At 40.6% G+C, this 12,866-nt stretch overlaps 1 protein-coding gene across 2 annotated transcripts; it reads left to right on the forward strand.

Moving 5' to 3' along the window:
* The first annotated feature begins 743 nt into the window (after window positions 1–743).
* On the forward strand, window positions 744–12,630 carry GTSE1 (G2 and S-phase expressed 1). Of its 2 annotated transcripts, none has more exons than XM_019283612.1 (12): window positions 744–892; window positions 1,368–1,451; window positions 2,150–2,213; window positions 2,290–2,893; window positions 3,992–4,162; window positions 5,521–5,674; window positions 6,864–7,241; window positions 7,433–7,505; window positions 7,914–8,144; window positions 9,288–9,465; window positions 11,072–11,212; window positions 12,204–12,630. In XM_019283612.1, exons 2-12 carry the CDS (start codon window positions 1,373–1,375, stop codon window positions 12,285–12,287), a joined length of 2,157 nt encoding a protein of 718 aa, XP_019139157.1. In that variant the 5' UTR covers window positions 744–892; window positions 1,368–1,372; the 3' UTR covers window positions 12,288–12,630. The 2 variants fall into 2 exon arrangements, with proteins under 2 accessions (XP_019139157.1, XP_010393899.1); XM_010395597.2 differs by having other exon boundaries at window positions 744–860.
* Window positions 12,631–12,866: the final 236 nt, after the last annotated feature.

Genomic DNA, 12,866 nt, shown 5'->3' on the forward strand with positions numbered 1-12,866 from the left:
AGTTGGGACTGACATCCAGGCATCTTGCTATTCCTTATGCCACTTTAGGATTAGATATACATCCCCTTCACAAAATCACAGAATCCATTAGGCTGGAAAAGACCTCTGAGTCCAGCCTTTGACTGAACACCACCGCGACAACCAGACCATGACACTGAGTGCCACATCCAGTCTTTCCTTGAACACCTCCAGGATGATGACTCCACCACCTCCCTGGGCACCCCATTCCAATGTCTAATCGCGCTTTCTGTGATTAAATTCCCCTTATGCCCAAGCTGAACCTCCGTTTAGCTTCACTTCTAAAGTTAAATTACTAGGAAAACCATATCCAGCAAAGGTGTCAAGGACACCACAGGAATCGGCGCGCTGGCCCCACCGCAGCCAGCACGGCGGTGCTGCCTGGAATCACCGCGCACGCCGGCACGGCCTCAAGGTGAGACGTTCAGCAATGCCCACACGCTGCTGAGGCTTTCCCTTGCGCTGCTGCCAGCACCGCGGCTGCCGAGGCCGCCCGGGCAAGCCGGGCTGTCCAAGGCCAGAGCCCGCTGTAGGGGCGAGGACGGGGCCGAGCGGGGTGATGGGGCCTGCGCAGCCAGCAGAGAGGCCGTTGGGAGCCCCTGCTAACTACAAGCCCCAGAATGCACCGGGAGGGCCCGTGTATCCTTCGAACCTGCCAATGAGGACGCGCCGGGCGCGTCACGTGAGCGGGGCGCGCTTTCCAAGTGCGGGCGGGTGCGCAGCGCGGCTCGTGCGCGGTGGCGGTGAGGGGCGAGCGGTGAGCGCGGGGACGGCGGTGACGGCGGCGGCGTGCCCGGAGGCCTTTCCCCGTTTCCCGGCCGTAGAGGGGCCCTTGCGGTCGGGTAAGGGAGGCACCTGTGCGAACTCGCCTGAGGTGGGGCGGTCGGCGGGATGGTGAACTGTGTGGCATCCCATAAACCACTTTTTCGGTGGTGTCCAGCCACAGGATGAGTAGTAATACTAAATTAAACTAAAACACAGGAAGTTTCATTTCAGCGTGAGTAGGAACTTATTTACATGGAGGGTGGCAGAGCACTGGAATAGGCTGCCTAGGGAGGTCGTGAGGTCTCCCACTCTGGAGATATTCCTAACCCACCTGGATGCGTTCCTGTGTAACCTGCTCCAGGTGACCCTGCCTTGATGGGGATTGGACTGGATGGCCTCCAGAGGTCCCTTCCAACCCTAACTATTCTGTGATTCTGTGTGGCACTCCCTAAGTATGAGAGTCTTCAGAGGGAATGTTTACCCCCTCACTAATTCAGCAGTATCATCAAAGTCCGTGACCCTGTTGTTGTTCGGTTTTGGGGTTTTTTTTAAACCTCCTGCATGTCTACTTCTATATTTTCCAGGTACTATGGAGGAAAAAAAAGAAATGTCAGCACATAGCCTGAGTCATGTGACTGAAGCAAAACTGGATATTTGCATGAGCAATGGTAGGTGTAGAATATGGTGAGTTATTCTCCATGTGGTATATTCCCTGTTATAGGTTAGGACAGCTCATATCAGTAGACAACCTCTGTCTGCTTTATCTCATGTTCTGTGTACTCATTTCCTTGGATGGGCTGCTGTTGCCAGTCTCAGAAGCCTCCTGAGAGCTTGTGGAGCATGGTGCTAAAGCTTGTGTAATAGTGACTGATGTCATCAACCTCCTTTCTATATATCTAATCTGAGCTCCTCCCTTTTCCTTATCCATCAGCTGCTGATTTATTTAGTGTATCTGTTAACTAATAAGAAAAGGAGCCTTTCTCACTGGTTCCTGCTACTGTTCTGTGGTAGCCTGAACAAGAAAAGAACTGACGAATGGGACAAATGCATTGTCACATAGCTCTAGATTACATGTTCTCGCTCATTTTAATTGGAGGCTGCTGATGAGCTGTGTTCCATGTTCCTGTTACAGCTGCTTAGAAATCACCATTGAGCTCTTTCAGAATATTTGGGCATCTCACAATTATGATCATATTCGCAGTTGTAACTTAAATTTCTTGGACCTAAAGCATGTTTTTCTAAGTTTAATTTTTTAGACTTGGTAGCTAAAGCTTTTTTTGCTAGTTGACATCACTCACCAAATTGTCAAAGCATAATGCAATCATTTTCATTGCAAATCCATGCTGTGATAAAATCTTTGTTATAGTTTCAGACTTTCCTCTTCTGACTGATGAAAAGTTTGATTTTGACCTTTCACTCTCTTCAACAAGGTAAGTAATGTAAGTACTGTACACCCTTCAGAATTGCCACACGTAAGGTGCTGGGCTAAACTATTTTTCTTTGTAGTGGAAATGAAGATGAAGTTTTTGTTGGACCTGTGGGACACAAAGAAAGATGTATTGCTGCCAGTATTGAAGCAAAAAAGTGTGTGTCTGCTTCTGATGATAAACTCATGTGGAGCCCACTTCAAGGAGAGAAATTTGTGGAAATTTTCAAAGAAGCTCATTTGTTGGCACTGCAGATAGAGACTGGAAGCAAGAACAAGGAGAGTAAAATAAGCCAATCAGAAGAACAGGAAAACAAAATTGTAGAAACATTTGTGGAGGACTCAAAGTCAAAGCTGAAGATACTGAGAAACAAAAATATAGCAATAAGTCCCAGGGCTGTTAAACGGGAGACATACTGTGTGCAGGATAGCCTGGCATGTCAGCTGCCACCTTGTTTTCAGAAGGTATCGCATAAACTTGTGTCAGATGGCAAAGTACGTGCTCCTCCTGCTCCTCCTAACAACAGCCCTGTTAAAAGTTGTGTGTCTCCTACAAAAAATGCTAGTTTGCCCCTGACAGAGGAACAGAAAACTCAGGAAACAAACACAAAGGCAGTTGGCAAACTGCCAATGGCAAAACCTTCATCTACTTCTGGGAAAAGCAATTTGTTGACAATTGACAAGGTAAAGTCAGGTTCTGGGCAACATTTTCTTCAAGTAAGGTCTCTGTGTTTTAGGAATGTTTAACCTGTCTACAATCTTTTATTTTTAAAAGTGAACTTTAATCTTCTGATGCTCCTCTACCTCATAAGATCCTTAGTCAGAAAACATATATAGAAAAAAAAAAAAGGGCAGGTCCTATGGTGTAGTAACCAATTACTTTATCTGTTATAACAATGTAGAGCATTTGCAAGTACATTTCTGTTGTATTCTGGTTTTGTGAATACTATAATTCTTGGCTTCTCTTCTAACTGGTTTCTAACACTTCTGTGTTGCTGGCAAAATTACTACACTGTTACACTTCATGTATAATTTTACACTTAATGTGTAAAAGTGGCCTTTTTTACTGTTAATCTTTGTCAATGGAAATGTTCTGGGATAGCAAGGAAACAGTGGTGTTAGTGACCTTGTGAGCACAAATCCCAGTCTTTAGATAGAATATCTTCTGGATTTTATTGCTCTACACTTTATGGCTTAGGCTCCAGTATGTATCGTGGATTTTACTGAAGGTGTGGTAGGGGCTTCTTAAGAACCATCACATATAGAAATTACAGGACTCTGATTTTCCTTTGTGGTATAAATTTCTTCTTGATTTTGTGTGCTATCAGGAAAGACATGATCTTAAACACTTTAACTAGACAAATTATACCCCACTGTCTGAACAGACAGTTTGCATGATCCATTCTACTACTGTAATGTCTCACTTTTTGGAAGGCAGAGTAAAGTGGAAGAATAATAAGTGGAGAGTCCAATATAGTTGTAAGGTACAGTTACAGTATGGAACAGTATGTGGGTGAATGTGATTATAGGATTTGTACTGATGAATTGTTGCAGAACTGCCCTTAAGTTGCTGTCCAGTCTCTGCGTTCAGGCATGTTCTAGTACTTGGCAAATACAATCACTAGACTTACTTCAGACTGTATTTGTCTAAAGACTTCACTGGGTTTGGAGGCTTCATTGACTTTTGTCTCTGTTTCTGAACAGAATCAATGTGTGTAAAAAGCTTTATAGTGGTTTCTAGAAGCACTAGTACCTATTAAAATGTTGCATTGAAATTTGCAGCTCAAACGAGGAAAAAATACTAGTATTTCTACAAAAAGAGACTTGAACAGCATGGGATCATCTGAAGATGTAATTTCCGATAAATCTAGTATTGCTTTAGATGCCTTTGAGTCTTCATTCAGTGGCAGTTCCTCAGTGCAAGACACAAAAGTCCTTCCTGCACCAAGTAAGGTAATGGCAAGCCTCCTTAATATGAAAATAAGTTCTGTAGTATTTCTGATGAAAAGAAATTAATATAGTTTACTTTCTAATTTAATTTAAAGCTGTTGTGTAAAATGATTTTAAGGAAAAGTAATTTATGTTTCATATTTGCCATTTTTGAATGTGTGTTCTAAGTCTGTAATGCAATGAATGTACTTAAGAGCAACGGTAAATGTGCTGGATTAACAAGCATGCCTTTGTTTTTAAAGCACTAGCTGCAGGTAAGTGATGAGCAGTTTCCTGTAAGAAAGTTTTTGATGTGTGTAGCTAACTATACCATATGAAAAGGTTGCCATAACTTGCATGAGGGTAGTATACCTACAGCTGTCAGTTGCTTTGAAGCTTTAAATGCCTGTTTTAATGCTGTGTGCCATGTCACAGAATCACAGAGTTGTTGAGGTTGGAAGGGACCTCTTGAGGTCATCTGGTTCAATGCCCTGCTCGAACAGGACCACATGGAGTCATTTGCCCAGGCTCATGGCCCGACAGCTTTTGAATATCTCCAAGGATGAAGTCTTGGCAACCTCATAGGGCAGCCTGTGCCAGTGATTGGTGACCCTTGAAGTAAAAGAAGTGTTACCTGATGTTCAGAAGTAGAACCTCCTGTGTTCTGCTCTGCCCATTGCCTCTAGTCCTGTCACTGGGTGCCACTGGCTACTGTCCTTTCAGATATTTCTATATATTGATGAGATCCACCTTGAGCCTTGTATTTTCCAGGCTGATAAGCCCCAGCTTTCAGCCTTTCCTCCGGTGGGAGATGCTCCAGTCCCTTAATCACTCTAGGGGCCCTTTGTTGGACTCTTTGCAGTAGCTCCAAATCACTCTTGTACTGGGGAGCCTGGAACTGTAGGGAGATCTTCAGGTGTGGGCTCTCAGTGCTGAGCAGAGAGCAGGATCAGCTCCCTTCACTTGCTGGTGACGCTCCTCTTCGTGCAGCCCAGGATACTATCAGCATTCTTTGCTGCAGGGGTGCATTGCTGGCTCATGTTCAGCACTCCCAAGGGCCTTGCTTGCCAAGCTGCTTTCCAGCTCCTTGGTGCCCAGCATATACTGGTGCCTGGGCTGACTCTTTTTATTCTTTAATTCCTTTAAGTCCATACTCAGGTTTGTGGCAGGAATAAAAATAATTGTTTGCCTCCTAGGTCTGATGTTCCAGTTCTGTATAATAATCCAGATACAATGATCTCTCTCTAAGAAAATTCACTTTTAAAAATGTCATCTGAGTTAAGGAGCTCCTCTAAAATTCACGAGTAAAAAGTTACAATACCAAGACAAATAATGGCAAAATCATGTGTTAAATAGGGCATTTTTTTTTGCTTTTGATTCAGCCTGGCTTAAGGAAGATGACATATCTGAAACGTCCTGGTGTTGCCAGTGGTCTCACAAGAAAGACTACATCATCATCATCTTCATCATCAGCTTCCAGCATGAACTCATCAAGTCTTAATTCAAGTTTACCCATTTCTCCTATAGGCAAAACAGGTAACGCTCTTACTACATGTTTGTGCCACAAATCAGTTTTGAAATAGCTAAGCATGTTCTGGACTTTGGATTTGGAAATGTTTTAATGGTGTCCAGTACATTCAAGCACTAAGAAATGTTTTGTATGGAGAATAAAATTTTGTAGGCTAGCCCAGTAAATCCCTGTGGACTAAAGATAAATGTTAGACATACATCATTTGTAGAAACTAGATTGATCCAAGCCCGATGCCTACATGTGAGCAGCTGACACAGCTAGAAAGGAAGCAATGCCCCAGGAATTCTGTTCCTTTTATGCATGATCTTCTCTATTATAGCCAAGAACGTGAGCTTCTGAATGCTCTAAGCTTGTCTGACTGGAATTAAAAGAAAAAAAGAAAAAAAAAAAACCTGCCAAAACAACTGAAATTTGGAAGGAAGGTGGAAGGCTTTATTCCACATTTCTGTAAGCCTAAATAAAGGATGAGCTTTACCCAAGCAGATGGGAAAAACACCTCTAGGGAGATAACACAGCCAAGAGGCTTGTACTGTATTGAGGCCATCAATTTGACCATTTCAGTAAGCCTCAAAGGATCAGGAAAATAGTCTTCTAAAAGCACTGACAGATGTAAGGACTACAGTTCTTGTACATCTATAAAAATACCAAGTTACAGCAAATTTTTATTTGCACCTTGTTTCTGGGAGATTAATAACATACTATTAAAAGCTTAGTAAGAACTATTTTATGCAATAGAACTGTCTAATCAAGATTTCTCTTCTTATTGAAAGTAACCTACAGACTAAAAGTAAGAACTTTACAGAAATCTGGGAAAAATGCTTGTGGGGTTGTTTAGTCTGTGGTGTTAATCAGTGTAACTCAAACTGTTACCTCCTTGAAAGGCTGCTTAAGGGAACAGGGCCAGCTATGCTGGGAGAAAATGCTGGAAGTAATTTGAATCTGCAAGCTGTTTTGGCATTCCTTGAAGAATATTCTTTCACCTGACTGCAGTAATTTGGGAATTTGGTGAGAAGACCGTAAAATAGTATTGCTGAAGAATTTGAGGAATAGGTTTTCAGTAGTTGTATATATTCTCCTTAAACTTGAATTATTTGAACCTAAATTTAAATGCTGTAAATTTCTATTTTTCTTTCCTGTGTTAGTGTAATTATTCTGCCTAGTCAAAAACTTCAGAAGTACAATTTTCTATTTCAGGGAAATCAAGCATATCATCAAAAGCTAGTGTGAGTGGCTCTAAGGTTTCATCTAGTACAAACAGGCTGGCCCTTGTCAGACCTACCACAGTGTCATCTCTGCAGGCTGCCAATACTGAGAAATCCAGGAAGCAAGTGAGATCAGCTAGTACTCCCAAAATATCTAGTGCCGTAAGCCTGACTAAATCTTCAGCTTCTGCAACATCATCTGAGTCTGCAGGCAGTGGAATTCAGAGACCAAGCTCTGTTCCCAGTCTGCAGCAGCTATGTCAGCAGAATAAAGATGGGAGTTCACTAAAAGGAAGCCTGTGTGCAAAGCCCAAGGCTGGAGTTTTGTCTGTTTCCACAGGTCAAGCTAAGGCTCCTGTGAAAACTCAAGGTAAGCACATACTTTGTATGACCTGTCTGCTACTTTGGTTATTAAAAGCAAATGTTACCTTGAAGGTTTGTGATTTGTTTCATTACACTTCTGTCCACCTTTGGGAAGAAATTAGTATTTAACTGAAAGATAACTGCTATAAAAGAAAAAAATATTAATGTGATAGCAATTAACAAAACTTTTCTCTTTAGATGCAACACCAAACAAATTGGCACCAAAAGCAACACCATCTTTTGGATTAACATTTTGTGGCACACCTGGAAGGTAGGGCGTCACTGAAAATTGAATACACTGAGGCATCCTTCTCAGCATGTGACATGGTTGGGTGTTGCAACAGTCTTAAAAGTTCTAACTTAATTATCTAGTCCCTTGAGACATGCCAAGTTAGATGTGTTAATGCCTACTGGAACCGACTTAAATCAAAACCCAAAACTAAAACAAATAACCCCTCCCACTCTATTAAGAAGAGGTTTCTTTGCAGTGCTAAATAGACTAAAATAATTCATAAAATAATTCTTACCAAGTAAAGCCCCTGCTATGCTGTGATTATCAACTTTAAGTTGAATACTGTTCCCTTGCTGACCAATGGGGAATGGATTTCTATTGTTTGGTAGAATGGTGTTATTCAAACAATTTCTAGAAGGTGTTGGCTAAGGCATGTTCCTCTTCTAGTGCCATGGCAGTCAGCACTCCTATGAAAGGCCAGAGTTTTTGTTTTCCTGAGAGGTCTGCCACCATGACTCCTGCCAGTGTGAAACGGTCTGGCCTACCTACACCCATCCGTCGGATCTCAGGGTTCCCAGCAGTGACTCCTAAAACTGTACCAAGAACAGCAATTTCTCCACATGCTGCATCTCTCCAGCAAAGCTTCAGCTTTTCTACCAAAAAGACTTTTACAGCTGGGTAAGACAGAAATCTGCATATATGAAATGAGTATTGTAGGCAAACTGCCTCTGAATGAATTCTAGTGATGACTCTTGGGTTTCAGGGACCTCTGCTAAATGTTAGAATAAAGCATTTGAGCATAAAAAAGCTGTATAGCCTAATAAAAATTTATAACTTGTGACTGGTAAAATGCTATAAGCTGTACTGAGGTGAGTCAGTATCTAACATGAAAGAATTACAGCTTTAATAGGAAATTATTTGTATTTCTTGAGCTAGGGAACAATTTAAGAGTTGTATCTGATGCTCTGGTGTCATTTTGCTATTGCCTTCTGATGAAGGGAAATAGCTGATTAAAATGCATATTACTTCTAACTTTTGTTTTATATTGTTGCCAATGGTCTGTAAAATTACACTTTTTAAAGCATCAGTCAAAAAGCCAAGGATTTAGTTGACTTAAACTTTATTTTCTGAGCAGCTTTACTTATGCTTTTATTAATTCTGTTTGTTTTCTGTGAAAGTAGTGTTCTCCATATTATCAGCCCAGCATCTTCTGACAAGGGCCATATGTATGCAGGCTTGTTTTGTGGCTGGTGGAGAGGAGCAGTAATAAAGTAGGAATGATTCATGGCTAGAAAACTGTCATGCTACTGAGGTCAAATGTCTCAAATGGTCTTTTCTTTCAAGGAAACAATTATTCTGTCTACAGTGACTTTATCATACTAATCAGATTACAGCCTCTGGTCCTCCAGCCGGTGTCAGTACTTCCTTTCAGTAGGGACTGAAGTGGGTTGCTCAGTGATATACAAGATCAATGCCTCTTTGCTAGTTCTTCCAAGTTTAAAAAAATCCCAACCAAAATACCTTGTGTGAAATTTAGGCTGGACAGAAATGTCAAATAAGATTAAATTCTTCTTAATCATTTCCCTTTCTTTTTTTTTTTTTTTTTTTTTTTTTTTTGCATGGGTAGGCTATACTTCTATTGCAAAATGAAATATTTTGGATTTTGCAGGTAACTACTATTTGAATAAAAATATTGGAAGCCTTTTGGTCATTAAAACTTGGGGTAAAAAAGGAGAAAATGAGGTTAGAAATTAGGTTGTCTGTCTTTAGTAGTTAATGCTGATTAAAGAGCTCAATTATTGCTGATGCTCTTTTCTGTAGTTCTAAACAGAAACAAGACAGTAAGAGACAGACATCTTCAGAAGATGATACATCTCCTCCACCTGTACTACCTCTTGCACTTAACTTCTCACCAGAGAAAACTGCTACAGAAGGAGTAGAAAATGTATTAAAAGAGACAGAAGTACAAAATGAGCTGGCTGAAGAGAAACAACCTGAGGTAAGAAATGACAATACATTTTCCTACAAAATTACTAAGTAAACTGCTTGAAACCATATTATTTCAAGGTAAGGGATAAGTAGGAAAACCACTTCAGTATACATGAAGTTAAAATGCGTTGGAATCATGAAATAATAGAATATTTTGAGTTGGAAGGGACCCATCAGAATCAAGTCCAACTCCTGGCCCTGCTCAGGACACTCAGGAATCACACTAAATGCTTCTTGAATTTTGTCAGGCTGGTGCTGTGACCATTTCCCTGGGGAGCTGTTCCAGTGCCCAAACACCCTCTGGGTGAAAAATACTTTGCTACTATCCAACCTAACTCTCCCCTGACTCAACTTCATGATGTTTCCTCGAGTTCTGTCACGGATCACGAGAACGAAGAGATTGATACCTGCCCCTGTGTTTCCCCTCTTGAGGATGTTCAAGACCACAGTAAGGTCTCTCCTCATCTCTTCTCCAGGCTGAACAGACCAAGTGCCCTCAGCTGCTCCTCATAATGCTTCCCCTCCAGACCCATTGCCATCTTTGTTGCCTTCCTCTGGGTGCTCTCTAATAGCTCAATGTCTTTTTTTATATTGTGGTGCCCAACTAGCTGTAACCATGTGCACCCTCTAGTGCCTGTATTTAGCATTGAACATAATTTGTTCAGTACTTCCACTAAGTGTGTTCCCATTTCAAATGCCTTGTCAAATACTTGCAGATTTTATATTAAATTTCCACTTTTGGAAGAGTACTGTGAAATCCTGTTGGATTCAATTAAAAAAGTAGTGTTGCAGGGCAGTTCATTTTGCACCCATAAAGCTCCTTCAGGGATTAAAAAACCCAAACCCAAAACACTGCTGTAGCTAAATTCAGTCACCTAACAGGAGTGCTAATCTGCAGTGAGGGAGGATTAAACCCCAAAGTCCACATAGTACTAAACTTAAGTGTCAAGTAATTAGTTCAGTGAACACTTTCCCTCTCCCAGGAATGTCGTGGCTTCATGTTGAAAGCTGGTACTCCACAGGCATTAAAAAGAAAGGACTGAAGTTGTAGTTCTGAAATATTAACCTGACAAAGTGGCTATTGTTTTACAAATACTCAGGTGTAGAATAATGTGTAGATAAATTACTTGATGTTACTGCATCAGTATGTTCCTTGTTAGCTTACTTGGGGGCATAAAGTCTCTGTTTCAGAATTGCTTAGTACATGTATGGGGTAGTTAAACTGGACCAAAGGATAACTAGAGTGTGAAGCTGTAGAGAATAGTTTCTATGGCTAAATAACATTGCACAATAATTGTAGTTAAATCATTTAACTATTAAGAGGGTTATTAATCTTCTGTTTTACATTTAACTCTACTTTTAAGTGAAAAACTGTTTTATGCCATAGGATCTCTTTTGCTTTGTCTTACTGCATTTTCCCTGTGATGCTAGCCACTGGCAGAGCAGGAGCTGAGGTTTTTACACTGTGTGCAATGAATCCTGCATGAAAAACACCCAAGCTATAAATTAAGCCTGTTCTGTGATTATTATAGCTGTATAAGCTAAATTGACTCCCACAATATATATGAAGGAAGCTTGGTGAACAGAGGAGAAAACCTGAATTATTTTTTTTAAAGGCCTTGCTGCTAGATACTGGAGTAGACAAATCTCTCCCACAGCCTTCTGAATGTGAAAGTAGACCTTTGATTGACCTTTCCAATACTCCTGAAGTGAGTAAGATTACTTCTCCAAAGCCTGTATTATCTGGGCAGATAAAGGTAAGTTTTATTCAAATAATCTGGTGCAAGTATGTTAGCAGAAAAATGTCAGCTGGCTACATACCCTTGTCTCCAAAGCAGTTCCACAATACTGTAGGAATATTTAATATTAGCTCAATATGATATACATAATGAGGTGCTCTTAAGAGAATGTCATGTTTAAAATCAAACAGTGTGTTCTGAACTAGAGCTCAGTGAGCAATCTGCAAATAAGAAAAGGAGGAGGATGGAGAAAGAACTTACTACTTAAAGCAGTTGTTATAGAATGAAACTGTTCTGAAGCAGGAAGTGAATGTTGTCTTCAGGAGAATTGGCATGCTTACTCTTGTTTCCCCTTTTTTGCACATTTTCAGTTCTTGGCAGCAACTCTTTTTAATCAAAAAAGAAAGGTGGCCTCTCCTGTTTAGCTCCTTTTCTAATCCTCTCCTTAGCTGGAAGATGTGTGCTGTTGGAATCTGCTCTAAATTTTACAAGCATTTCTAGGCAAGTGCTTTTCATGCATTAGTGGCTTGAAGGTAGATACCTCTATTTATTGTCAGATGAATGCGGGTAACTATGAGGATGCAGCCTTTGACAATAGATGTAGTTGGGCTCAATTGAGTATCAGGCCCTTCAAATTTTGTCAAAAGAGGAGGATTGCAGAACTCTGACTTGGGGGGGGGCATGTTCAGAGGAGTTCAGAAGTGCTGTGTCCTGCCTGGATGGCACTGTAATTAGAATATGCATTGTAGTGAAACTCAGAAAAGCCTTTTAGGCTTTTAAGGTAAGTATGGACAATAACCACCTTGTGAGAAGCTTATGCTTGTCTAAGAATGAGCATATTTTAAAAAACCAGAACACAAACTCTTGAGTGTGGTGCTTGTATTTGTCTTCTGGATACTAAAAGGAACTCTAAACAAAACAAGTAATTGAGAATAATACAGATTGTAGCTGCTAGTAGCTATGCACAACAGTTGACTACACTAGCTAAATTTTATTGTTTTTCTTGCAGCTAATTGATTTGAGTTCTCCTCTTATAACTCTGAGCCCTGATGTAAACAAAGAAAATCTGGATTCCCCTCTACTCAAGTTCTGAATTTGAACTGAAATATGAAGAATTCTTGGCAACTGTGATCTTTGAAGTGTTTTAGGTGTTATTCTTCACTTGTATAATTTTTGGGAGATGGCTGTAGATTCTGTTGAACTGCATTAACAACATAGAATTCTAACAGTCTTGATATAGTCAGTCTGGTAATGGTTTTGTTCATGGATGTGCTGCAATGGATGTATTTAAATGATATTGTTCTAAGGTAAAAAAAGGTATATTCTCTGAATTGGAAACCTGCCTCCTTACTTCCTACCAATTGTCATTTGATTCCTTTCCTCTATGTACAAAAAAGTTTTAATTTACAATAAATGAGTTGTGTGCTGAATGTGTACAAAGTAGCAATTTATTGCATGCTGGGGGTAGACTTTTCTAGTGCTTCACTTACAAATGCTAATGTGTAGGTAAAAGCTAGTGGACTTCAGGGTGGTGTAGCAAGTTTGGAAACAAACATTTCAGTACTGAATGCCAGTGGAATAAATCAACAGCACCACCTGAATTTCTGTAATGCAAAGGAGAAGACAGCAGCTTGTTCCTGCCCGATGGTTTAGTCGTGGCTGGCCCTAGCTG

This window comes from Corvus cornix, chromosome 1A (assembly GCF_000738735.6).
Source record: "Corvus cornix cornix isolate S_Up_H32 chromosome 1A, ASM73873v5, whole genome shotgun sequence".
NCBI classification, from domain to species: Eukaryota; Metazoa; Chordata; class Aves; order Passeriformes; family Corvidae; genus Corvus; species Corvus cornix.

Coding starts and splice junctions, on each gene's coding strand:
- GTSE1 (XM_019283612.1), top strand. CDS start 1,373: ATGGAGGAAAAAAAAGAAATGTCAGCACATAGCCTGAGTCATGTGACT. Junction 7,242..7,432: donor GGCTCCTGTGAAAACTCAAG/GTAAGCACATAC, acceptor TTTTCTCTTTAG/ATGCAACACCAAACAAATTG. Junction 8,145..9,287: donor AAAAAGACTTTTACAGCTGG/GTAAGACAGAAA, acceptor TCTTTTCTGTAG/TTCTAAACAGAAACAAGACA.